The sequence below is a fragment of the Phalacrocorax carbo genome, chromosome 6 (assembly GCF_963921805.1).
Source record: "Phalacrocorax carbo chromosome 6, bPhaCar2.1, whole genome shotgun sequence".
NCBI lineage: Eukaryota > Metazoa > Chordata > Aves > Suliformes > Phalacrocoracidae > Phalacrocorax > Phalacrocorax carbo.
Genome location: NC_087518.1, coordinates 32,806,790 through 32,832,617, shown reverse-complemented (window position 1 = coordinate 32,832,617; position 25,828 = coordinate 32,806,790). Strand labels below are relative to the sequence as shown.

Below are 25,828 nucleotides of genomic sequence, written 5' to 3'. Positions count from 1 at the left end.
TTAGTGTCCCTCCTACAATTGCATGCTAATTAGACATGCAATTTTATAGCAATCTTTTTAATCGAAAGATTGTCCTATCTCCAAGTGAGGAAAGTAGAGACTAAAGTGACACATGCGGTACTGATGTGCGGGGAATAGGAAAAAAGTATTGATTTAATCTGTATCATAATTTTTTCCAAAATTAAGACATACCCAGTCATTATTTTATACTCTCTCAATGCCTGTCACTGTGTAATTAAGAGCATATTTGTCATTCTGAGGTGTTTGTGTCTGTTTCTCTCTCATGATCTCTCCACAAGGACATTAGCAGGATAGCAAAATTGCTTTGCAGACCATCAGGCCAAGACACAGCATTTGGATCTGGATCTAAATTACCAGATTCCAGGGCCCCTGAACCGAGACTGTAATTAGAATAATGTGTGATTTCTCCCCATGTGATCTTTCCTGTAGGATACTTTATTTTTCAAATCTTTATCATTCTGACTGAAGTAGCAAATGTGTTGCTTAGTGCTGCAGTGTCCGCAGAACAACAGCACTCAGTGCCACGTTGCCGCTTTCTCTGCCCGGCTCATTCCACATTTTGGGCTTTCTCTCTCCCGGGGGCACGTTCTCCCCTGCTCCCAACTCCAGCACTGAAGTCTGCCCACTGCGGGGTACTCAGTAGATTATAGCAGGTCGTGCAAAGGCATAGCATGTGTGTAAGTTATCCAAGAGCACCTGCTTCAAGCAAGTGCAGTATGTGAAAGTAAAGGATGGCCGCATCACCTCAATGTAAACTATTTGCAGGTGGATCTCTCTGGCTGGTGGCTGAAGCTGGTTGTTTAACACAAACAAACAAACAAACAAACAAACAAACAAACAAACAAACAACCGATCTAATTAACATTATTTCAGAAAGGGTTTCTTGGATCCACCCTGCCAGCTCAGCTGTTTCAATAATGACAGTTTACCAGGGTTTTTTTTTTCCCCAGATGTTTTAAGTGTTGAAATATTTTCTTCCCCTTGAGTATTATCCCAGCTCCCCTCCTTGTACATCATCTTTGGGAGACCCTCTCTGGATCACTGGCACACAGGTCTGGTGTGCCTGCAGGTGCCCTGCTGTCCCTGGCTGACCATCACTGCACCCAGGCTGTCCTCATTCCCTTACTTAGCTGATCTGGTCATAAATCAGCCTGATCTTGAGAACAGCTTGTTAAATGAGTGAATGGTGTTGATGCAAGTGGCTATTTGCCTGAAACTAGAACTCCCTGAAAATCTTGTGATCTCAGTAAGTGCTTCGTTACCAAGCCGTCAGTGGCAGCAGAGAGGCATGAGAGCTTGTCTGAAAACTGTCTCTGATGGTGCTGAGCAGAGCAGTGCCTTTACAAGACCTTCCCTTTTGTTAGAGGCTGTTCAGGGAAGGGTTAAATCCCATAAGCAAGGCCAGTGAGACAGCCACTGCTTTTAGGGTGTCTCCATCCCTTTTTATGAGCCAGCATGGCCTGACAGCTGTCCTTGTGGTGACAGCTCTCCTGATTACAGCCGGTGTCAAACTGCATCCTGCGGTGGGTTATAAATCCTGCCTCCTTCCGATCGGCGCCAACCCCAGGTTTAATTGGAGGTTAAGTGGAGGCCAGCCGGCAGCACGGTCCGAAGGCACCAGCTCACCAGTGGGACCCGCCGCGGGACCCGCTCTCCTCCGGGCTTGGGGCAGCAGTCGGTGACGTGTTGATTGGTGTGAGCACAGGCTCCCCACTAAACGGCCCCTTGGTCTTCGGCTCCTCTCCATCCATCCATCCATCCATCCATCCGTCCACCCACCCACCCACCCACCGGGAATACTAAAATCATTGCCGCTGCCTCTCCCAGAGGAAATCAAGGCTTCTCCGAGCGATTGTGGCCACGTGGCTGTGGAGTGGGCAGGCTCTGTATCCTCATGGGCGCTCCGGCTTCCCTGCAAAGCACCATCTGTTCGGCTCTTTCTGTGCTGGGGCAGGGCAGTGGGAGGGAACGCTGGAGGGAAAATAAATAATAAAAAAAAAAAAAAAGAAAGAAATTCATCATCTGAACCCTGAGGATTAATGGAGTCGGAAGGCGAACTGCGCTGAATGGAAATTCATCTTCACCCGTGCCAGTGTCAGGGCTGCTGCTCCGGCCCTTGACAAATCGAGGGTCCTGGGGTGCGATAAATCCAGCAGCTGTGCTCGTCCCCGGGGATGTCCCTGGCCCACTTGGGGACATAGACTGTGCCTGCCAGTGGCACTGGACGAGGAAGCCACCTTTCCCCACGTGGGCACCAGCTCCCCATCCCCAGGAGCTGCCACTGCAGCTTCCTTGGCACCTCTGGAAGTCTGCTATCTGCAAGGGTGCTGTGCTGTCACTCCAGGATGTGCCCCCAGCCCTTCAGCTCAGCCTCCCCACGCCCCCACCTGCTTCCTCACCAACCCCTCCCCCCCTTTTTTTTACCCTTTTTTCCCCCTTTTTTTATGTTTTTCAGTATAAGCTCAAATCACATGTCAAATTTATTTTCATTAAGTATTGCCGCTCATCCCTTTGGGTCAGTAGAAAACTGCAGAGTAATGCAAAAGATGCTCTAATTACTACATTTAACATCAAAAAAGAGTGAGTTGGTTATGTTGTAAAAGCAGCTGAAATATAATTAAAACCAGTCACTATCAATGTGAGAGAAAGCTGCCAGCTTTGCGGTCTTGTAGTGCAGGTTGGGGCTGAGGCAGATTTTGGCTTCACTAGGATCTGCGTTGCACGGCCTAAAAGGAAAATCCAGGGACTGGGAGTTCTGCTGACATCGGCCAAGTTCTTCAGTGTTAAGAGTTTTTCTGGTTTGCCTGGTTCTTCTTATTTTAACATCCTTAGACAAGGTTGGAGAGGGAGCTGAAAGCTGCCAGGCTGTCATCTGGACAGGGAAGAGCTCGGGTGAAACTTGATTCTATCTTGGCAGAGTAAATTGGGGTTGAAAAAAATAGTTGCTAGTGGACATATGGGTTAGAAATAAGAATGGTGTGCCATTACTGGCTGTCTGTGGGCACAGGCATGTGCCCCTGGAGCCGATGCTCGGGGAAAGTCCAGCCAGCAGCTAAAAACCATCCAAATTTTCTGCAAGGAGAAATGATGGATGAAAGCAGGGAGCTGCCTGTAGAGCCCTGGGAGGATCAGAAGGCTGGTGAGGGGCAGGGGTTTATAAATGTGTTATAAATTAAATACATTATAAATTCTGGGTACAAAAGCAGGCAGAGAAGGCTTTCCCAGGTGGCACTTTGGGGCCCTCTGTGGTGCTGCCTTTCCCAGGGTCTGTCGCCAGTCCTGGACATGAAGGAGCATCAGCGAAACTGTGCCCAGGCAGCCTGTGCATCATCCCAGTGAAGCCCTGAAAAACACCCAGGCTCTGGTTGCACCAATAACACCCTCTCAGGACTTCTGGCTTTTCACTGCTTTCACTCTGTTTTTTCTCTTTCCTTTGCACTGTTAAATCCAAAGGCAAATAATACATTGAGTACTGAACACTGCCCTGAAAAATGATCTGCTCCGCCTGGCCAGGTGCTGAGACGGCATTTCCAGCCTCTGGCACAGCCGTGGGAAATCGCCAGCTACAGCACTGCTCCAGAAACACCCATCACCACTGCCTTGGGTCAGGATCCCCAGACTCACCCTTCCCTCTCTCCCTCCAGCTTCTGCTTGCGAGTTTTTGGACATCGTGGAGCTGCTGTTGAAGTCGGGTGCTGACCCCACAGTCCGGGACCAGGAGGGCTGCCTGCCAGAGGAAGTGACAGACTGTAAAGCCATCACTTTGGCTCTGCAGCAGCACACCGCTGGCAAGACCTAACCCCGCGGCGACATGCAGCGGGGAGGTCAGAGACACTCCGCAATAACCCCCATTCTCTTCCCCCGCTGCCCTCCGAGACACCTCGGGGGTTCAAAGGGGAGCTTTTAGAGCACAGGGTCTGGGTGGGCTCTCCAGCACGAGGGCTGGCTGGCCAAGCGCCTGTGGTGGGAAGGACGGGATCAGGGTTTTGCATGCTCTGACATTTATCAGTATTTGGGGGTGGGGGGGAGCGAGGGACAGGAGCAAGGGCCTGGAGGAGGTTCCAAGTATTGTTTTAATGTATTAAATACAAGTACAGCATCGGACGGCTCACTAGAGAAGCCTGTGCTGACTGGCCAGCTCCTCCGTGGGGAGGGGAAGGCAGCTGGGCCAGGTGAGATGCTCATTGCTCCCATTCAGGTTGATTTTTGGGTTTGACTTTTTTTTCCCCCTGGGTCCAAATAAAGTATTATAAATAAAAAAGGAAAGCATGGGGTTGGGACAGAGCCTCTGTGTGTTTGTCTTGCAGAGAGTGACTTTATTCCTTGGAAACAATAAGGATGGGAGGCAGCACAGAGCTGTTGTAGCCTTGGAAGGCTCTGCTCAAGTGTTCGTCCTGGGGAGGGAGGTCTACAAAAGCCAGTGGGGTCATACAGCTGTCTGTCCATCCCTCTAGTTCTCAGCTAACATAAGTAGGATGAATGCTTTATGGCTAACCAACCTCTCCAAGCTGAGAGGGCTTTTACAGCGTCACACAGCCGCTTTGCTGAATTAAACAGCATTAAAACCCCACCTCCATTAGCAGCTCCAGGTCCTCCTGTCGCATGCTGGTCCCTGGGGTGGCTCGTTCAGGGCCGAGGGTTTGTAAGAGCCGGGCACGGACATAAACCTGCACTCACCCTGTCGCACATGTGGGCTTGTTTTGGCCACTTCATGGCCCTCTCAGCTGGCCAAATACCCAGAAAGTGGGAAAGATTCCTCATGGCAATGCCTCAGGTGCTGTGGTGGTGGGATGGTTGTGGGGCTTACTGCTTCCTTGCCGTGATCCCCACCGGGCTGTGCCGGGGGGTCGGCCCCAGTCCAGGGGAGCTGCTGGGGATGGGTTTGTGCTTTGGGCTAACTCCTGGCTGGGAGGGAGTTTGCTTGCTGTGGGCTGTGGGTGTAACCAGCAAGAGGCAGCCGTGGCTTCCCTGCAGGGCATTGCCATGCGGCTTGCTTTTCCCCAGACAAGGAGATTTACAGCTTGGGGAGAGCGTAGGAAATCTCCATCGCTGTGACGGGAAACTGCTTGCCAGCAAGTCCTTTCTGCAGTACATCCAGCCTCAGGGAAATAAATGGGAACGTTCCCTCCATTAAGGACTGGCTGGGCAGGAGGCGCGCATGGGTTTTGGCCCCTCACGGCGGCTGCTGGCTCCTGCCAGCTTTTGCTAACGCTGACGAAGTTTGCTGCACTGGCTTGCGTGCTGCCAGCAGCCAAAGCACCACCACAGCACCCCGCACATGCAAGGCACTGGGCAGGCACAGTGGTGGGGATGAAATGGCTTGGGCAAGTTACGGGCCCTTGCATCAATCACATCAACTTATTTTCTGTTACTATCAGAGGGCTCTGATGGGTGAGAAGCTGCAGTGGTGGGCTCCATGTTTTTTTAAAAAAAGCCCCATCAGGGCTTTTTCTGAAGTCAGTAGGAACTTTGAGCCTGAAGCCTGCACCCTCTGAGCCTCCCAAAGAAACTGCCTTCCTAGCTGGAGTGGATGGCAAAAAGAAAACACACCCTATGTATCCATTTGCAGCCTCCTCTGCGTTGGGGGATGCTTTTGCTGCCCAGTTGTGACAAGGGGCTGACAAAATGAGCTGGCAGTGGGCAGGGAGGGCGCTTGGACACAGAGATACGTGAAGCAAACGCCCGATAAACATTAACACGGCAGCAAATGCCAGGTTTCAACGTTTAGGGTCCCTGCCAGGCCCTGTGGGGCGATGCTTATTTGATGGAAGCAGTGCAACAGCCCCGCCGACCCTTGAGCAAGGACCCTCCATGGCTTTTGCTCTCCTTCACCCTGATCTCGTCGCAGCCAGAGCATGTATGGTCAAAATGCAATGGGTGCTGACAGCAACACCGGTCGCTTTTGCATCAGGATGTGGCTGAAGCAAAGGTGCCAGGCCCAGTAGCTAGGGTGCTATGCACGGAGCTACCCCCTTGGCTTTGGGCTGGTGGCATCAAGATTAGGGACAAGCAAGGTCACCCTTGTGCAGTGCCACAATGCACAGCCACCGCCTGGCTTGATGGACATGCTGGGTAATAAATAAAAAAAAAAAAACAAACTCTCTTAAAGCAGAGATGAAAAGCAGTAGCTGCGATGCCTGTGCTTTCAGAGAGCACATTTGGGAGCTGAGTGCTCAGCCCTGGAGATGTTTATAGCACTTTAGGTCTGTTTGTGAGGTTGGAGCCTTTCCAAAAAAAAAAAAGCTGGGGGGGGAAATAAAAAAAAAAAACAAACAAGAAAGACATATATTATTGTTTATAATCTGCTTTATTCAGCCAAACCTTTCCCCAGCAGCCTTGCGGATTGCTGTTTAAATCCCTCGGTGCCTTTAACTACCGATACAGAAAGTGGTTAATGTGCATTCGGCCTAAGCTTGGCATCTACTCCAGGAAATCACTTTAATTGAGAAGCATTAAATGTTAAAATGATTAAACTATAGAAAGCCAACACACCGGTGCCCATGGAGGGGCTGGGACCCCCCTGGCATGGCTCTTCCATCTCACCTGCACCCGCTGAGTGCTGCGGTGGTATGGCTGGGTGACGGCGGCGAGCAAAAGCCGGCACTGGGGGGACCGTGGGCACCCACTGCCGACACTGCGTGGTGGCAGGAAAGCTGTGGGCATCTTGGGGTGCCACGTGGCAGGAGATGCCCATCCCAAACCCACCCACCTCTCCATGCCTGCAAAAAGCCACGGCACTATGACCAGCATCACTTGTCCCATCCAGGGATGCGAGCTCCTCCGTCTGGATATGACCCAGGGGCTCCCAACCCCAAACAGCCGACTGTGCCGGAGCAGGCAATGCCAATGGTGGCCGCTGCCATCCCACTGAGGAATAAAATCCCAAAGACAGCAGCTGCTAAAGAGCATCCCAAGTTTATTTGACATTGCTTTCTCTCGCGGTGAGGGAGTGACCACACACATCTCATGCCAATGCACAGGAGGCAGGGTACAAAAGCAATGCCCCAGGCCCAAATTTGGGAGGATTGGGGGGGGGGTCCTTTCTCCCCAAAGACATTGCAATAAATAAGGTTTTATCCTTTGAATTTTTTTTCATTATTATTTTTGTTGGGTTTTATTTTTTTCCATTTTTTTCCCCTCAGGAAACAAGACTCTCACTTTCTGGAACTGTACAAAATTTACACAGCGAAGGGAGTGGGGGTGTTTGGCCTTGTCAAAGGGCGGGGAGTGGAAAGCAGCAGGCACAGCCTCCCCCATCCCCCTCCCCACCAGCCGCCTGTGGTGCCCAGCGAGGCCGGGGGCTTGGCACAAAGCAGCACCCAAAGCTGGGGGGCACATGGGTGCAGCTGGGGCAACTCCTGCAGCACCAACACTCCCAGCCGGGGGCGGGGGGGGCAAGGAGGTACAGGGACATATTGGTGATGTGCTTTCTTGTGTGGTTTTTTTTTTCCATTCTTATTCTTTTCTCCCCTCTGCTTTCGGAGCCCCCCTCCCCCCCCCCAAGCCTCTGGCAGCAGCCGGCTAACTGGATCGGCCACCAGCCCTCCCTGAAGGGCAGCTTGGGATCATCAGCATCACCCAGAGCCAGGGGAATGGTGGGGACCCCACGGGACCAGGGAATCCCTGCGGGGCTAGGGCAGAGCCAGGCACCCCAGGACGTGAGCATAGAGCTGGATTTTATCCATCAGGCTGAATGCCTTCAGCCTGGCGAGGCGGAGGTGGGGTGCGAGCTCTGCCGGGGGAGGTGGGCAGGGGATCCCACGCCAGGGATGTGGGTTTTGGGAAAGGGGCTGGTGCTGGGTGGGTCCAGCCAGGAGCAGACCCCAGAGGGCTCGAGCGGTGTGCTAAAACCACCTGGGTCCTCCCCGGCTGCCTGCACCTGCCCTCAGCTCTGTTGGCCCCGCAGTGCCAGGGGAGGTGGGCAGCTGATGTCAGGGGGTTTCACCTGTCCTGTTCCCTCCAGTTGCCACCATGTGGATGCTTCTGCAGCTGCTGAAGTGCCCTTTTTTCCCCTCTTTTGGGGAAACATTTCGCACCTCTCCGTCCCACCCTTCCCAGCATCTTCACTTGCAGCGCCTCCTCTCCACATGCCAGCCCAAGCATCCCAGCCGGCCCCACCACAGCCCAGCTTGGCCCTTGGGCATCTCAGGCTGCAGGCTTTTTTTTTTTTTTCCCCTTTCAATTCTTCCCCACCGCGCAACCAAGGTAAAACCTGCAGTGATGCACCGTAAGCAGTCCTGCACGCCCAGGGATAAATCATGGCCCCGCAGCCGCTGCACGACAGTTCCACTCCCATCGCACCGGGAGCAGCATCGCCCCGGGCAGCAGGGCAATGGCCCTGCCTGGACAGGTCCCCAGCCTCGCTAAAATAAACCCTTCTACAATATAGACTTTTCTTTCTGCTGAGGCTCCAGGCAGCGCTGAGTTGCATTTCCACTCCATATCGAAAAATAACTCTTGAAAATAGCAGTGGTGCTCGGCAGGAGCGGTGCGGGGCTGGCGTGGGCACCGGGATGGACTCTGACATCCCTGATTGTCCTTCCCTCCCACCAGCTCACTCCATCGCACATCCTGCCATGCCCCAGCCCTGCGCCAGGGTCCTCACCATGTGTCCCATGTGCCAACACCTCTCTTGTGCTTACACCCAAAGGCATCCGTGCCCCCCACCCCAGGCACAGCTGTCCCCAGCCATCACTGATGCCGCCCCCCCCCTCCAGCCCTCCGGGGCTAATTCCCATGGGAAATCCTGGAAAGGTCAACCGCCGGTGGGCGCCCTCGGTGCTGCGCTTGTGGGCGGGGGGGAGCAAGGGGGGCTGGGGTGGGGGGGCAAGCAGTGCTTAGAAAGGGGGGTGATCCATGTCGTCCAGCCAGGAGGCCGGGCTAGTGGGAAAGTCTGGGTACCCGACACTGCTCCCCGTGGAGATGTCGGAGGTGGGGCCCCCCCCAGCCATGGCCCGCAGCGTCTGACTCACCCCCTGAGCCCCGTGGGCCACCAGCCCCAGGCTGCCGTCCATGGCGTAGTCCAGCCCATTGAGCAAGGGCGGGTGGGATGGCAGGGAGGAGATGGAGGATGGCGACTGGGGAAGGCCATAGGGACTGCCGTCCCGTAAGTCCTGGTACGACTGTCCGGTCCCCTCCATGGAGAAGCTGCCATTCAGCAACTGTCCGCCAGCCACGTCTCCCACCGTGCCATAAACTCTGTTGGTGTGGCCAAGCTCGGAGAGGATCTGGTCTTCTGCAGGGGAGAGGAAGGAGAGCAGAGAGGGGGTCAGCACAGTGGGGACGCCCATGGCCCCCCCGCCCCTTGCCAGCACCCCATTCACCACGGAAGCTGAGCTCGCTGTCGCTGATGCCGCAGTCCTCGGCCGAGCTCTCCTTCTCCAGCTTGCTGCCCCCACGGCTCCGCTTGACACTCTTGTAAAACTGCCCCCAGCGATGCCGCCCCGCGTCCTTCTTCAGCCGCTTCTCCTTGGCCCGGCGGTTCTGGAACCACACCTGAGGAGAAATGGGGACCTCGATGGCACCCTGGCACTCCTGTGTGCCAGCACCCCTGCAACCCAGCATCCATGCAAGCCAGCACACCACCACCCTGGCACGCCGGCACCCCTACCTCTTAGTATGCCAGCATCCGTACACCTCTGCCACCCAGCACCCTTGCAACCCCACGTGCCAGCACCCATGCAGCCCAGCACGCCAGCATCTGTGCTACCCAACTCCTACACACCCATGCAACCCAGCACCCCTGCAAACCAGTATGCTTTCAGTCATGCACCCCAGCAGACCAGCACCCTGGGACAGCAGCACCCCGGCACACCAGCAACCCTGCATACCAGCACTCCTGCAACCCAGTTTCCCATGCACCCATGCAACCCAGCACCCCTGGGCACCCATGCCACCCAGATATCCCTGCCACCTCTGCAACCCCTGAGGCCTGGCAACCCTGCACCCCAGGACCCCTGCATCCCTGAAACCCAGCACCCCAGTGTGGCCCCTGTGTCCCTCTTTGCTAGGAGCAGGGTAGAGAGGGGTGTCCCTGTGGCCTCACCTGCACCACCCTCATGTCGAGTCCCGTCTCAGAGGAGAGCTGCTCCCGCACGTGCCGAGCGGGCTTGGGAGAGTTTTTGTAGGCATTCTTCAGTGTCTCCAGCTGCTTGGCCGTGATGGTGGTCCGGGGCCGCTTAGCGCCTGCCTCAGAGTCATCTGCAAGCAAAGGAGACGGTACCAGCCCCAACCACAGCAGCGTGAGCAACCACAAACCGCCAGCCCATGCCGCTGGGGAAAAGCTCCCCAAAACCAGCTGCCCCAGAGCCCGCAGCAACCCCTTCCAGCAGGTACAACGCTGGTGACATGACCCACGGCCACCCCTTGCTGGACGTCCAGCCTCGTAGCCCTTTCGGGGTGCCTACCGTTCTGCTTGGCGGTCTCATAGTCCTCCTTGCAGACCAGCCGCCCATCCTCCATCAGGTAGAACTCATCGCCGGTGGCCAGCTGCCGGCTGCAGATGATGCAGGCGAAGCAGTGGAGGTGGTAGACAAAGTCCTGGGCTTTGCGGACCACCTGGGTGGGGGGGATGCCCTGCTGGCACGCCGTGCATTTGGTCCCAAAACGCCTGCAAGGAGAAGCGGGTGACCCTGAGCCCTGCCCCAGCGAGGTGGGCTCTGCCGGAGATGGGGTGGGGACCAGGAGACAGGGCAGAGTTTAAACCAGCAATCAACCTAATTATGCATGACACTTCACACGGCAGGGGTTTATCTTCTTCAGTGTGAAAGACCGGCCTAATGGAGCTGAGGAAGGTTTGATTTTAATGGTTCTTTTAACTAATGCTTATAGGCTGCCTGATTTTCCCCTGCAAGGACAGTACATATTTCATCCACATTAATACCAAATAAATTAATTACACCACCCCGCTAGCATGATGAATCCCAGATTAATGCAGAATGATGGGGCTCTTACACTGTAATGACAGCCTGACGGGTGCTGGCTTGGGGTAGGCGTGGGCCCAAGCAAGCCCACCAGCACAGCTGCAAGGAGCGTGCAAGAAGTGCGGAAGCAGCATGCGAGGAGCAGGCAAAAATGGGACGAGAACCTTGTAAGGAGCATGCAGGAAGCATGCATTAAGTGTGGAAGGAGCATGCAAGGAACGTGCGCCTCGCCCAGCAGCCCCCGTGGATCGCAGGCACTCTGCTGCAGACAACCTGGGGTGCCTGTCACTCCAGTTGCACCCACGAGCCGGGTGCACCCATGTGGGTGCAGGCCAGGCTGTGGTGGGGTGCAGTTGCCTGGCACAGACATGAAGGCTGACACCTGGATAACACCCAAATAACACCCACTGCAAACTGAATTAATGGCGCAAGGGTGACACGTGCCACGAGGTGCTGACAGCGCAGGAGAAAGTAAAAAATAAGTGGATCTTGCCACTGGTGTTTTCAGCATCAGCCATGTGGGCTTTGGGATTGACATGGGGGTCGATCCCCACCTCCCACCAGCACTGCAAGGGCACTGATGCGTCTCCCGTGCTTCCCCCCAGCACCCCTAAACACCCCATCAGCAGGGCATTGGGACCCCACAGAGCTGTCCTGACATTGCAGCACCAGCAGCACCAGCAGCAAAGCTATCAGAATAAATCTGCCCCCTATGCCTTAAACAGACCCATCTGCTTCGAAGGAGGCAGTCCAGGAAAACCCAAGCCCTTTGGCCCCCAGCCCAAGGCTGCAGGGGCAGGCAGTGGCACGTGGGGGTGCCCAGGTGGTACAGTCGCACTGGGCGCCTCTCGCTGCCCTCCCAAGGGCTGAACATCCCCCATGATCATGCAAAATCACCCCATGAGCCCTGCAGCTACCTATGCCTTCACACCATCCACAAAGCCAGGGCACGGCCACCAAAGCTGGGTCCCTGAGAGTGTCCCCAAGTCACACAGGTGTCACCCAGGGACAGGCAGCAGGCACTGGGCACAAGTGGTGCCGGCGCAATTTCGGCAGCTGTCCAAAGGGGTGTTGGGAAGCAGAAGGTGAGGAGGGAAAACCTGTTTTGTCTTGTTTTTTGGGCATGTATCCTAAAGTGGGAGTCCCCATACATCTGCTGGGGAGACCTCAGCTCACCCAGAGTCAGCTGTGAGGGAGGCTGAGGGAGGGAGGGAGGGCTGAAGTGATGGAGGGAGGGAGGGAATGGGAGATGGAGGGATAGAAGATGGAGGGAGGGAGGGAGGGAGGGAGGCAGGGAGGGATGAAGTAATGCAGGGAATGGAGGGATGGAGGGATGGAGGGATGGAAGTATGAAGGGAGGGACAGAGGGATGGACAGAAGGAGGGGTAGGGCAGACAAAATGCTTTTCTGTGCCCAAGGCTGAGCTGGTGCATGCTCTGCAGGCCCCATCCTCCCTCTGCCCATCCACTCCCCACCCCCACACACACTATGCTTTTAAAGCCATTTTAACACACACCCCCAGCATCCCTGGGTGTTTCTGCACCACCTGGGGACAGCCAGACCCAGGTCAGAGCTGCCCGCAGCTGGGGGCCAAGAGCTGTGATTTTCGGGGGAGGGAAGATGAAAATCAAAAAATCCAACCTTTTCAGAAGTGGTTCCTGAATTGCAAACCTGCTTCTGAAGTTGGCCTTAAATCCTCACGTCCTCTGCAAGTTACCTACCCCAAAATCAATGAGCGGTTGAAATAAAGGTGAGGCGAGAGGCTGAGCGAGCGCCGAGATGCTATTGATTGGCACCAAATAATCCAGGCAGGACCTCATCTAAGAAAGTCGCTGATCTTTCAACTCTAATTAACATTGATTACCCGCACCTTTTGGGCGACTATTTAAATGACTTGGAGATTAATAGGCTGGAAAATATCAGAAGTGAAGTGTTATTACCCAGGCTGTAGTGACTGCTTTGACCGTTCCACGCTCCCCAGCTGGGACAGAGAAATTCAAGAGGCATCTTTGGCCCTGATGGCTGAGGGGGGACACGACATAGGAGGTCTGAGAGCCCAGGAATGGGCAGTGAAAGTCCTGCCCGGGGATTAGCACAGGGCGTAATCGCCATCGGCTGGTTTAGCTCGCCGGCCGGTGGCAGGGCTGATGGGGGGAGCCGTGGGAGACAATGGCCTGGGGTGGTGGTCCCAGTCCCCGAGGTGCAGCAGGTCCTTTTCAGCCGGGCCCCATCACCTGCACCCGGGCAGCAAAAGGCACCTGCTGGCCAGGATCCAGCCCTTCTCCCCACAGGAGGTGTAAACCAGCACTCCTCCGCTTCACAGCGATTCAGGGCCAGCAGAGCTGTGCCCAGCCCCGGTACAACACCCTCTGCCACCCCTTGGGAAAGCTCCCAAATTTTGCCAGCAGCCAGGGACTAAAGCGTCCCTGCTGAAAAGTCAATTTTTAATGGGAAACGGGTTGTTCTGTCCTACGGGAGCAGGGAAACACCGAGGCTGGGACATCATACAGCTCAGAGGCAGCTGCCAGTGAAATCAAATGAGGTTTTTACCAGGAGAAAAAAAGGATTTTAAAAAAAAAAAAAAAAAAAAAAAAAAAAAAAAAAAAAGGTAAAAAGATGAAGGGAGAGAAACAGCATCAGCAAACCCCAGCGAGGCGAGGGAGGGGCTCGGGCAGGAGCAGGCAGCGCTGCCGCTGCCTTGCATGGGTTTCTCCTGCCCTCTAGCTCCGAGCAGAGCCGGGGCCACTGCTGAACCACCGCAGCTGCCATCCCATGGGGGTTTGAAATCAGCACAGGGGAGGGACGGGAATGTCAGGGAGATTTGGGGCTTTCAGAAGGTTAAATCCCAACAAACAGCATCCAGCCCGCGGCAGCTGTAAAACACCAACATTTCCTTTATTTCCACCAAAAAAAAAAAAAAAAAAGAAAAAGAAAAAAGATAAACTATTTTGGAGAAATTACGCATAAAAATAGGTTGTGTGTTTGCCTGCTTAGTGGGTGGGGAGACGCCACTTTCAGGGGGCTGTGCCCCCAAGTGGTACTCACTTGAAGAAGTCCTCCTTGCAGTAGACGCTGCCGGCCCGGGAGAAGCAGCGGTCGGCCAGCTGCATCTGGCAGTCAGCGCACTTGAGGCAGGAGCTGTGCCAGTGCCGGTCCAAGACCTTGAGGATGAACTTGTCCAGGATGTGCTGGTTGCAGCCTGCACACTGGGGGATCTCTGGGCAGGGGAGAGATGGAAACGAGAGCAACGTCAGCCACCGCAGCCCCCTCGTCCCCGCAGTGCTCCCACCCAGCCGGCACGGCTAGCGAAGCCCAGCATTGGCACGTGCTGGTGCTTTGCGGGCTGATGGGCTGCAACCCCTCACCTTGTCAATGTCCCAGCACATCTTCCTTTGCAAACCTTCACCAAAACCCTCTGGATAACAGCGCACACGGCCCCACTGGCTCCTCCAAGCACAGGCACATACATGATGCTTTTCTCGTCTGCACCCCATTTTCAGGCCATGTCCTGCTCCCTGCCGCCCATTTCCCCACCTGCCTCTTGCTCCCCCCGGGGTGGCATTCTGCAAAACCCAACCAGTGACACGGCTTGTTGCTCCCTGTGGCCACCCCCAAAGGCAAGGCTGCCGGGGAGACCCAGGGGTTGACCCAGGGGCTCCCAGCTCTGACCTGGGGTGCAGGACACCACCCACCTCCATGCCACTTGCAGAGGCTTTTTTCAATATGGGCAAATGTCTCTTCCCCTCTGCTCCCACTGCATCCCGAGGGCCACGAACCACCTGTGCCGGCCACGCTGGCCCCACCAGCAGCTGCCCCATGCCCCTCTGCCTGCAGTGCCAAGGCACCAGGTGACTTTGCATCCACCATGGCCCAACATCCCTTTGGACCCTGGTTTTCCTGTAATGGTTTCTTCCAGCTTCGTCCCATCCAGCTGGAGTGTTACAGACCCATCACCAGAAAAAGCTGGGAAATGTGGGCTGAAGTGAGGCCATGCTGGAGCACGGTGGTGGTAACCAGGGGTAGTGTGTCTGGCCCCATCCAGTCCTCCTCCTATAGCACCCGTGCTGTGGGAGGGTGCTGGGAGAAGGAGGGCTTTTCTTAAGGTAAGATGTATAACCGGCCATCCAGACTCCTTCACGATGTCTGCCTACAGATGGACAGCTTCTTTAGATGTGGAGAGCTGGATATTTATCTCCCTTTCTATCTGCCCATAGTTCAGAATAAACGGGAGGTGCTGTAAAAGTCTGCAGGAGAAGATTGCCCGGTAAAAGCCAGGCACATCATGCTGACACGCACGCATGAAAGAAGATTGATTTTAGGGGGGAAAAAAAACCCAACCAACCATGCCTGTAGCTGGAGCATAAGAGCAGGAGAGATGTTTATGCATAAGGGCTGCTTCCTTCTCCTGCAGCTGACAGTAAATAGCGGGGAGGGGGGGATTATTTTTTTTTCTACACTGCTACAAGTGCTGGGGAGGCTTTGGAGGGACTCTGCGGTCCCCTGCGCCCAGTGGCTCGGCACAGCCAGGCTGCGAGGGCCAAGGGATGGGGAGGGCACGAGGAACCTGCCCCCACGTTCTCCCCATGCTGCCCGGCGATGCCACCCACACGGGGACCCAACCTGCCCAGGCGGGGGGTGTGCCTGGGGGGGGCTCAGCAATGGGGAGAGAGGGGGACCTCCTGTACCCTGGCCTGGGTGCTACCGGGAGGGGGAAACAGGGAAAATATGGAAATTGGGAAAAGGGAAAAAGGGAAAAGAAAAAAAAAGGAAAAAAGAAAAGGGAAAAGAAGGAAAACATGAGGAAAGAAAGGAGACAAGAAAGAAAGAAGGGGGAAGAGGAAAGAAAAAGGAAGGAAAAGAGAAAAGAAGAAGGGGGAAGCAGAAAGAAAGGGGGGGAATAGAGGAAAGAAGCAGGGGAAAATAGAGGAAAGAGGGGAGAATAGAGGAAAGGAAAGGGGAATGGTGGAAAGGAAAGGGGGCAATAGAGGGAAGGAAAGGGGGAACATACAGGAGAGGAAGGAGGGGACCATAGAGGGGGAGAATAGAGGAAAGGAAGGGGGAAACAGAGGAAATAAGGGGGGAAACAGAGGAAATAATGGAGGAAACAGGAAAGAAAGGGGGGAACAGAGGAAAGAAAGAAGGGGAACAGAAGAAAAAGGGGGGAACAGAAGAAAGAAAGGAGGGGAAATAGAAGAAAGAAAGGGAGCAAATAGAAGAAAGGAGAGGAAAAACAGGAAAGAAGGGGGAAAACAGAGGAAAGAAGGGAAAAACAGAGGAAAGAAAGGGGGGAACATAGAGGAAATAAAGGGGGAAATATAGAGGAAAGAAAGGGGGGAAACAGCGGAAAGGAATGGGGGAACATAGAAGAAAGGAAGGGGGGAAAATAAAGGAAAGGAGGAATAATAGGGGAAAGAAAGCGGGGGGGGGGGGGGGGGGGGAGGAATAGAGGAAAGAAAGGAGCGAAAATAGAGGAAAGGAAAGGAGGGAGAAGGAAGATACCACAGGAGAAATTTGTATTGTTATAGCCTTCAACAGCATCATTTGAAAATAATTTGGGGTACTGTCAAGCATCTCAAGTGAATGCAGCTTATTTTATAATTCACAAGGTTAGATAGTTACAGTCCCAGTGCCCTTCAGACCATATTTATTGCTGGCATTTAAGCCTGTGTCGCATTAACAACACTAGAATAAATTTAAAAAAAAAAAAAAAAAGAAGTATCTACAGCTTCCATCGGTCCCTCTTCTTCTTGCTCTGAAACCCTGGGTGCCTCGCTCTCCCTGGACAGCACGCCGCTGAGAGCAGCACCATGGTGGCAGGTCGGCACTAGCCACATTTTCCACATTTCATTTGTTAAACCTATTTCAGGGCAACATGAAAGCCGTTGCTGGCACAGACGATGGCATGCAGCACAGCATCGGCCCCGAGAGGAGGTACGTTTGGTGGTATAGAAAAGTAAATATTTCTCATTTATTTCATAATAATGTGTGCACGTTTAAGGAACATGATTTATATATAAATGGTTATTTATATAAACATGTTTATGCGTATACTTCTATATGCACTCACATGTACATATATACCTACTCACAAGCAAACAAACACAGGACCTTTCTCCATCTTAAAGGCAGCAACACAGCTTAATTTCAACAAGCAAACAACTGCAGCAGATAATACAATATCTTCCTCCAAATTTCCAGAGAAAAATTATTTTTTTAGCCACGGAGACCTATTTTTTGCTTCCGATCTCTCTGTAGATGTACGGCACCAAGCAAATGCACACAGGTCTGTGTGTGCATGCACAGATGTGCAGAATCGCATCGATTTGGTTGCTCTCCCCTGTACTAATATTATAATAATAATAACAACAACAACAATAATAATAATGATAATGATGATGATGATTATAATAATAACAACAACAACAACAAAGGGGGAGCTGCCGGGTTACCAGGAGGTGTCCCAGTCAACCCACTGGTTCGCCTGGTGCACACAGAGAGGAAAACACCTTCAATGCAAGCCTTGCGCTCTGCTTTGTGCTTTGCAACAGAGGCGGCTGCGCCAGGGTCGCGTCCCCGCTGCCTCCCTGCCTGCGGAAAAGCCTCGCGTTTATTTCACTTGTTTTAACTACATGATTTGACATAACAGGAATAAGGTCGGCGGCAGGACGCGCTGCCGCTGCCCACCGGCACCTCAGGGCCGGCTCTGCGCGCAGGGTGCTTTGAGGGATGCTCGGGCAGGCAGAGCCGGGGAGGGGACAGACACGCGCAGCCCCCCGGCCCACTCCCCTCCACCCCGGGGACCCGGGGACCACCCCAGAGATGCTGAAGCCTCAGTGCAAACCATTCCCGGGGGTGGGGGGGGGCTAAGGTGCGGGTCACACCACCCCCCCCGCGGGGTGACGGACCCGGGATGGGGACCTCAGAGCAAGTGTTGCGCATCCCCGCATCCCGCTGGCCCCGGCCCGGGCAGGATTCGGTCGTATCCCATTAAACCCCGTAGCCAGGTCTGCAATCCGCCCCCCGGCACCCTCCCACGCCGCGGGGCACCCGAGTGGCGGCCTGCCGAGATGCGGGGATCTCTGGCCCCACGCCGCCCGCCGTTACCGTCATTTATCAGCAGCGGGTCCATCTCTCCATCCCTCTCTCTCCCCCGACGGATAAAGGAAGAAATAACGATGGAAACGAAAGAAACTCGCGGGTGGCCTCAGAAATCCCTCAGACCGCAAAAACCCCTCCAAACCCGAGGGCGGAGGCGATGCCGGGGCAAAGGTTGGGTGTTTTTTTGGGGGCAGATGCGTCCCTCCACCGCACCCGCGACACAGCCGCGCCGGCTCCGCATCGGCAAACCACCCCCTTCTTTGGGGGTCTGGGGTTCGGTTTTATTTCTTTTAAGGGGAAGGGATCATCACCCGCGGCGAAGAAGGTGCTGCAGAAAGGGGTGCCGCGGCAATGCGGGTGGAAACAGGAGCACAAAGGCGGTCCGGTTCCCCCGGTACCGAAGCCTACACCGAACACCAACCCCCAGGCAAGCACCGGGGACTCCTTTGAAAAGACTTTCTGCGGGGAGGAAACCTCATTCCTTCACATGCAAAAAGAAGAAGGAAAAAACCCAACTCCAACCTCCAATTCATTTCTCTGCAGCGTGCAAACGACTTTCCCAGCGGCGATTAATCAACCCCCACCCCAGCCCCTTGGCCAGAGGCTGGCGGCGCCCGGGCACGATTCCCGCAGGCTTTGGCAGAAGTTTTTACTTCGGTGAGATTTGCAAAACAATATTCATAAATAATATTCGGAATTTTAGTTTTAACAATCCCGTCCGCAAAGCTGGAGCTGTCGGGGGCGGAGGGGCAGGGCGGGGAGGGGGGGATTTCCCCCAGGCTCGGCGCCCCAAAATCCCGCTGAGGTGGTGGGTGGTGTAAGGCACAGCCCTGCTGGAAGTAGGAGGCTGGGTAGGGATTGGAGAGGAAAAATCTATGATTTAACAGTGATTAGAAATTAAAATATAAAGGGTTTTCCTCTCACGCAGGATGAAATATCGAGATGCTGTTGGGGGGGTGACCCCGAGCAGGCAGCGGGAAGTTCTTCCTGCGGCCCCGGGGCGCCGGTGCAGGATCAGGCCCCCGCGAAACCCGGGGCTGGGCTCGGGGCTGGAGCAGCAGAGAGGGGATCGCAGAGCCTCGGAAACTTTTATAGCAGCCCACCCTCACGGATTTTGTTCCGGCAGTTTGTGGGGTTTGTTTGGTTGTTTTTTTTTGGTTTGGGGTTTGTTTGGGGTTTTGTTTGGTTTGGTTTTTTTTTTTTTTTTGCGCTTAAATAAAAAAAAAATAATCATATCTCGTTGGGTTATTTCCTGACAATTCCTGACACACGTGCAGAAATGGCAATGTCACGGGCAAAAGAGTTTGGTGGCACCCAGAAGGGCCAAACCGGTTAGTTTTGCTGGGGCGATCGCTGCTCCGGGGTGATTCAGGCACTTCATTTCTCCTTAAATCCGTGGGATTTCGGGGCCGTAAAAGCGACCCCGCGGCTGGGGACCGGAGGCGTTATTTGGTGGCAGGTGACGGTCACGGCTCGCCCGTGGGACGGGCCCTCGCCACCCCCACGCTCCTGCCGGGCTTATTCTGACCCTCTGCTACGGTGAAATACGGTTAAACGCGGCCGCCCGCAGCCCCCGGGGCCGGGCAACCGGGCCGAAACGGGGGATAACGGGGACACCCCCCTCCGAAAGCAAAAGGGGTCCGGCCGCCAGCGGCTCGCCCCCCCGGGCAGGGGCACCGGCTTCCTCCCCCGCGAAAACACCCACGGAAAACGAATTACCGTCGGCCGGGGGTGGTTCGGAGGTCGGTGCGGGGCATGGAGCGGCGGGGGAGGCTCCGGGCCGGGGGCGGGGAGCAAAGCCCGTCCCGGAACGGGCAGGCGGTCGAGGGGCGCACACCCCCCAACCCCTGCGTGTCCCCCGAAATGCGGCCGGGACCCCCGGCCGCCTCTGCCCTCCCCGGCCGGGATCTCCGGGGGCTCGGGCCCGTCGCACGTAGGGGGGGTTTTCCCCCACTGCTGGGCTCCCCTCAACTTTCCGGGTGCCCCGTTGGGGGGGGGGGGGGGCGTGTGTTCAGAGTATCGCCCGGCTCCCCCCAGCGGGATCCCCCGTCCTTCGGCCCCGCAGGGACGCCCCGGTTCTCGAGAACCGTTTGCAAACGGAGGGGGGAAAATAACAGTAGTAGTAGTAGTGGTAATAATAATAATAATAATAATAATAATAATAATAATAATAATAATAATAATAATACCATCATCATCACCACAATCCCGGCGCAGCTGCAGCCCCGGGGGCGCAGCGGGGCACGGCCGCCCCCGCACCGGCTCCGCGCACCCCCCAGGGTGTCCGTGCACACGGGCTCCCCCCGCCTAAAGCCTTGGCCCTACAGAAACGGGGAAGCTGCCGGCCCCTATATGGCCTCTATACGGCTCACAGCTGGCTGCCGGCGTGTGCTGAAACACGCTCGGGTCCCTACACCCGTGGGTTCCCTACCCCCGCGTGTACACATACATCCACACGTACGTGGGTGCATTCACCCCCCAGCCGTGCTTCTACACACCCCCCAGCACGCGTGGGGATGTGCTTTCCCACGAACGCGCTACCTGTAGCTACAGAGCGGGGATGTGCACATGTAGAGATAGAGGTGATTTTCGGCAGACGCAGACGTCGCGCCGAGCCCAGCCGGGCTCCCCGTCCCGGTAACACGCACTCGCGCCCGTTGGTCCCTTCCCACCGCCGCCGTTCGCCCGTGAGGCTCTGCCTGTCGCGATAAACGATATAAACGGGGGATCGTGCGCTGCAGGCCGGGGACCGGGGCACCACGCACTCGCACACGCACACTTGCACACGCACTCGCACACGCACGCACACTCGCACGCCCACAGCCGGAGCCGCGGCCGCCCCGACCTCCCCGTCGGGGCAGGGCCCGCACCCGCTCCCCGCCGCTCCCGCCGCCGCTTGCCCGCCCCAGGGCACCGCTCTTCCCTCCGCACCCTCCTCGTTTTTACGTCCGTTAACGGTGCCAGATGCGGGGGAAAAAATAAAGGGGAGGGAAAAACGACGCCCGGGCGGGCGCGGGAGCGGGCGGCACCTGCCCAGCCCGCAGGGCGCTGCCCCGCCGGCCCGGGGCCGCCTTTGCGGCAAGGAGCGAAGGAGGGAGAAGAGAAAAGCGTTCTTACGTTGCACCGGCACACCGAGGATCTCGGGAAGCCCCTTGACAGCCCCTTCGGCAGCGAGCGCGGAGCTTTGCATCATTTTATTGGCCCGAGGGCGGCGGAGGGGAGAGAAGAGGGGAGGGAGAGACGCGGCCGGGGCCGGCGGAGCGCCGCGCCAGGGCCGGGACCGGGTCCCGCGGGCGGTGCCGGGGCCGGGGCCGGGGCCGGGGCCGGTGCCGGGGCCGGGGCCGGTGCCGGCCCGGGCGCGCCGCCGCAGCTGTGCCCGCCAGCGCCGCCCGCCTCCCATTCATTCACCCTGCGGGGAGCGCGCCTGACGTCACCGCCCGCAGGGGGGAAAGGGCCGGGCCGGGCCGCCCGCGGCCAATCGCTGCCCGCTCCGCGCCGGTAGGGGGCGTGGTCTGACGGTTGGGGAGGCGGGGCTTGAGGACGGGAGGCGGGGCCTGCGGGGAAGGGGCGGGGGCTCGGGGCGCCCCGCGGCCGCGAAGCGCAACGGGGCCGGGGCCGGCTCCCAGAGTCTGGCGCTGTCGCGACATGGTGCTGTCGCGACCGGGAACGCTGTCCGGTCCCAGGGAGCTCCGTCTGGTGCCGTAGGTGGGAGACAGAAAGGATCCAAAGGGCCCAGCCTCTGCTGTTGGGGCTCAGGGACCTTCTCCTGCCCCATGGGAGTGTGTGGCAAGTTCCCCCCGTTGGGTCCCCCTCAGCTCTGTTCCTCCCGCCGCTGGGAACTGGGGCCCAGCCAGGCAGGCACATTCCCTGGCTCCAGCGGACACTGGCACGTCGCCATCCTCTCGCCACCACGCCAACGTGGGCTGGTGACTGCCGTGGGCAGCCCCAGTGCCGGGCATGACCACGGTAAGCTCTGCTTTGACAGGGTGCTGTAACGCACCCAGGGCCCATCCCAGCAGCAGCTCCCCCAGGGACACACCTGGGCACTGAAAGAGGTGACCCAACGCCACAGTACCGCGTCACGCCCAGCCTGGCAGCCGACCAGCTGCTGTGGCACAAAGATGGCAATGTCAAAGCCACAGGGCAAAGGGCTCCATGTGACTACAGCTTCCAGAAGGATCCCCTCAGGGCTTTTGCCAAGGGAAAACCCTGGGGCAACCCAGCTTACAGCACCAGAGCAAAATCCATGTGCCAAGAGGCGGCAGCAAAGGGCCGAGCAAGGAGGCTCACCAAAACACAGCTCAGGTTAACCAGAGTGGGTGCCTCGAGCATTGCCCTTCCTGGTGGTCACCACATCACCAGCTCAGGGACAACGGTGCCAAACGGCCCCAATGTGCTGTGACATCCTACTCTGCCCGGCTAACAGGGAGTCAGAACACTGACCCTGCCCAAGTGGGGTGAAACCTCCAAGAAAGCACACATGGCAGCGCTGGGAGGGGAGGGAAGGGTGCTCAGCCACGCTGCAAGCACAGCCCCCTTGGCTCACATTTGTGCTTTCCATGCCTTCGTTTCCCTGCTGAACTGCAGACTAGGAAGAGGCTTTTCCCACCTGAAAAGAAAAACCTGAACTGGCTGCTTGGGAAATGTGCGGGTGGGACACGCCAGCAATTGGAAAAAAAATGTAGTTTAAAAATAAAAGTAATGAAACCTAAGAAATTCATTAAGCTTGACGGTTCCTTAGGAAAAAATGATAGTTTTTCAATGAGCTGCTGGTTTTTCACCCCAAAGCTTCATTTTACCAGCAAAACTCCAGCCATCTCATCTCACACCAGTGGGCAGAGACCGGTGTGCACTCATTGCAGGAGTGAGCCCCCCCCGCCAGTCCACCAAGCCCCCAAATCAGCTTCCCACCACAGGGGAGGTGAATCCCATCCCCTCCCATTCCCTCCCCTTCCCTTCTACCCTAAATCAAGCACTGGCTCTTAAGTGCATTAAGCGCATACAGGCCCCTGCGGCCCCTGGCCACCTGCGCTCCCCAGCCCCTTGGGGCAGGGGCTGCTGTCCCCCCGCGGGGTCCCCACCAGCCAGCAGCGCTGGAGTGCAACTCCCAGCCTAGGGATGCAGAAAGGCAGGTCCCCAAGGCAGATTTACTGGAGAAGTTTAGCCAGACATGCGGACAGACGGACACTGCCCCGCAGTCTCCCTGTCCTACTGCTTTGCATTTCCAACCTATTTCCCTAATTATTCCACCGCTGCTGGGAGTCATCTCAGTCTCCCCTCTCCGGCACGCTCTGATTTATCTCTCAGCCAGGCTAACAGCTCCCTCCACCCCCTTCTCCTTGGGGAATTCAATTTTCATTCATTTTTCCGCTTTGCCAGATTGATCCGGCCCCCTCTGCCCTGCTCTGGATCACTCATGGCAGCGGCCAGTGGGCAAAGGGAGGGACGCAGTGCCGAGCCTTCACCCTGGGGGAGCATCATGCTGCTGGGGGAGCTGCCACCGCAAGTCTCCGCTAAAAAAAAATCCATCAGCGTCTTCCTCCCTGCTGGCTTTCAGCTCACTACTTCTTCCCTGTAGACCCTTGATCCCTTCCCCACTGTTGCAGTGCCGCTTTGTCCCCCTCCACCCTCCCTGCTGTCCATCAGCTCCTCGTGTCTGTGGGTTTTTGGTCTCTTTTGGATTTGTTTCCCCAGCGCACCCTGGTACACTGGCATACAGGAAGGAGAGGGTGGTTGAGGTGGGCACAAGCTACCGGCCCAGCAAACCTCCTCTGTGCCACCCAAGATGCTGCCGGGTCCTGGTGGGGCCCAAGGAGGGAGGGTTATTTATGATGGGTGTGCAATTCCCGCCCCCCCCCGCCAGGTTTTCTCCTCTTCCCAAAGCTAAAACAGGGCTAAGGATCAATGGTGACCAGCCTGCAAAAGCATGAATGTCACAATTTTCAGATGCTTGTATTTCCAGAGCAGTTTTGGGGGGACCCTGGCCCCACACTTGTGCTCCACTCCCTCCTCCACATCACCCAAACCCCCTGCAGCCCGATGAAGACATCAGCACCATGATGCAATGACAGAAAACCTGCAGACAGGTGGGGATGGTGGTCTTGCACCCTCCCTACTGGTATTAATTAATAATAAAAAAGCAGGTAAACCCTAGAGCCTTCCATCATGTGCCCCCAGCCCTGGACATATAGGAAGTGGGGACACCAAGGGTACTGTGTCACTGGTGGGGATGTTGGTGCATCGTTCTCAGCTACAACAGGGGTGTTTCAAGGTGGAATTAGGGGTGCAAGGAAAACCCACACCTGAGCCCTGCCTGTTGGGGGTCTGAGCGCAGCCGATTCCCCCATCAGCAAAGCCTGAGGGGGTTTGGAGGTGCTGGGGAGCTCAGCCGAGAGCCTGGCTTCATACCACCCATGCAGTGAGTTTGCCAGGTCTCAGTCCAGCACCCAGAGTGCCCTTGCATGATGAAACCAGCTCCCCGGCCCGAGGCGGGGATGTCCTTATGGAGCCAAAGCTGCCATAGTCATCCTTCAGCGTGGGGCCACCTGCCCTCTGGGCAGCACTGGCTGTGGCACCCCAAGCCCCCATGTGCGCAGCCCGCCATCAGCCCCAACCACTCCCCACTTCTCTAATTACCCCAATAATTACCCACGGCCCCATCCCACATACACCCTTATTGCCAGGGGTGGCTTGGAGCGAGGACAAGCATAGCGAGACCCAGGTACTCACCAGCAGCCGGAGAAAGCCTCTCCACTCACGGGCACTGCCGAACCGGGCATTGCTACTTGTAATTGAAAATTAATTGATGTTAAGCGAACCCCCAGTGATTTTATGGCCTGAGCACAGGCAGAGGGGAGATGCTGGTGGAGAAAGGCTCTCGCCAGCACCGAGGAGGGAAAGGGAAGAGGGGCGAGGCAGGAGGGAGCAAGTGCTGAAGAGGTGGGAGGGTGGCTGGGTGTGCGGGGGGTGCGGGGGACCGGCCACCGGCCTCGTGGAAAATTAAATTGCACTTGAGGGTAAATTGTATTAGGGAATAGCGGCCGCCTCACGCCAGCCTGCGGCCATTTGGGTAATTAGCCCAGGGGACGCCCCAGCTTGCCACAGTGCTGGGAAGGGGTAACCCCATGGGGGAGGTCATCTTGAGGGGCTTGGAGTGGACACCCCCCCCCCGGACAGCCCATTCCACCCATGAGTGTGGCTATGGCATAGTTTGATGCTACTCGTGTGCCAGGGCTTGGGTGGGACCCTGCTCCAAAGTCACCATGGGGGGACAGGACGGTGTGGGGGGTGCTTCCCAGGGCAGGACTGAGCCTTGCAGCAGCCTCCTGCTGCACTGCTGCCTGCACCAGCCCATTTGTGCCCTGCACCGGGGGCGCCCAGGTGCTGGGGGCGGGGGGCACACTTCAGTGCCACAGGCCAGGAGAGCCGGGGCTGGGAGGATTGGGACTGCACCAAACAGGATTACGGAAAGTCAATTTACTGGACTCTCTTTTTCCTGCGTGCGCGGCAGCTTTAGCTCCCCGGCCCTGTAAATCTCCCCAGCGGGCCTGTCGGGGATGCTAATCTGGGCAGCCCTGCCTGCAGCTGCCTGCTCACCCCCTTCCGGCAGCTGCCTCTTCCCCTGCCCCAGCACCCATCTCCCCAGCCCTAATCGCCTGCACCCTCCCGCTGCACCCACCTACTGTATGCCCCCTAACACAGCCCCCAGCCTGTACCCAGCTTCAGGAGCCCCATGAAAATATTTTGAGGCCAGGGGTAATGGTGGGCAGCCCCTCATCATGAGCCCT

At 56.5% G+C, this 25,828-nt stretch overlaps 2 protein-coding genes across 3 annotated transcripts in view; one reads left to right on the top strand and one right to left on the bottom strand.

The window, feature by feature from the left end:
- ACBD6 (acyl-CoA binding domain containing 6) overlaps positions 1-4,327 on the top strand; it is an 89,870-nt gene extending 85,543 nt beyond the window's left edge. The window contains exon 8 of one of the 2 annotated variants that reach the window (XM_064454516.1): positions 3,666-4,327. In XM_064454516.1, coding sequence (XP_064310586.1) covers positions 3,666-3,820 — 155 coding nt within the window. In that variant the 3' untranslated portion in view covers positions 3,821-4,327. The other variant, XM_064454515.1, reaches the window with a different exon arrangement.
- Positions 4,328-8,858: 4,531 nt separating this feature from the next.
- Positions 8,859-21,249, bottom strand: LHX4 (LIM homeobox 4). Its single transcript, XM_064455727.1, has 6 exons — positions 21,159-21,249; positions 13,989-14,160; positions 10,428-10,630; positions 10,067-10,221; positions 9,345-9,516; positions 8,859-9,256 (listed from the first exon to the last, which is right to left on the bottom strand). The coding sequence occupies exons 1-6, from the start codon at positions 21,232-21,234 to the stop codon at positions 8,859-8,861; spliced, it is 1,176 nt and encodes a 391-aa protein (XP_064311797.1). The 5' UTR covers positions 21,235-21,249.
- Between the last annotated feature and the right edge of the window lie 4,579 nt (positions 21,250-25,828).

Bases quoted from the DNA above. Each gene is read 5' to 3' on its own strand.
- LHX4 (XM_064455727.1), bottom strand. From the start codon at position 21,234: ATGATGCAAAGCTCCGCGCTCGCTGCCGAAGGGGCTGTCAAGGGGCTT. The intron at 10,631-13,988 runs GTGAGTACCACT...TTCTCCTTGCAG, and splicing joins TGCAAGGAGGACTTCTTCAA to GCGTTTTGGGACCAAATGCA. The intron at 9,517-10,066 runs GTGAGGCCACAG...ATTTCTCCTCAG, and splicing joins TCGACATGAGGGTGGTGCAG to GTGTGGTTCCAGAACCGCCG.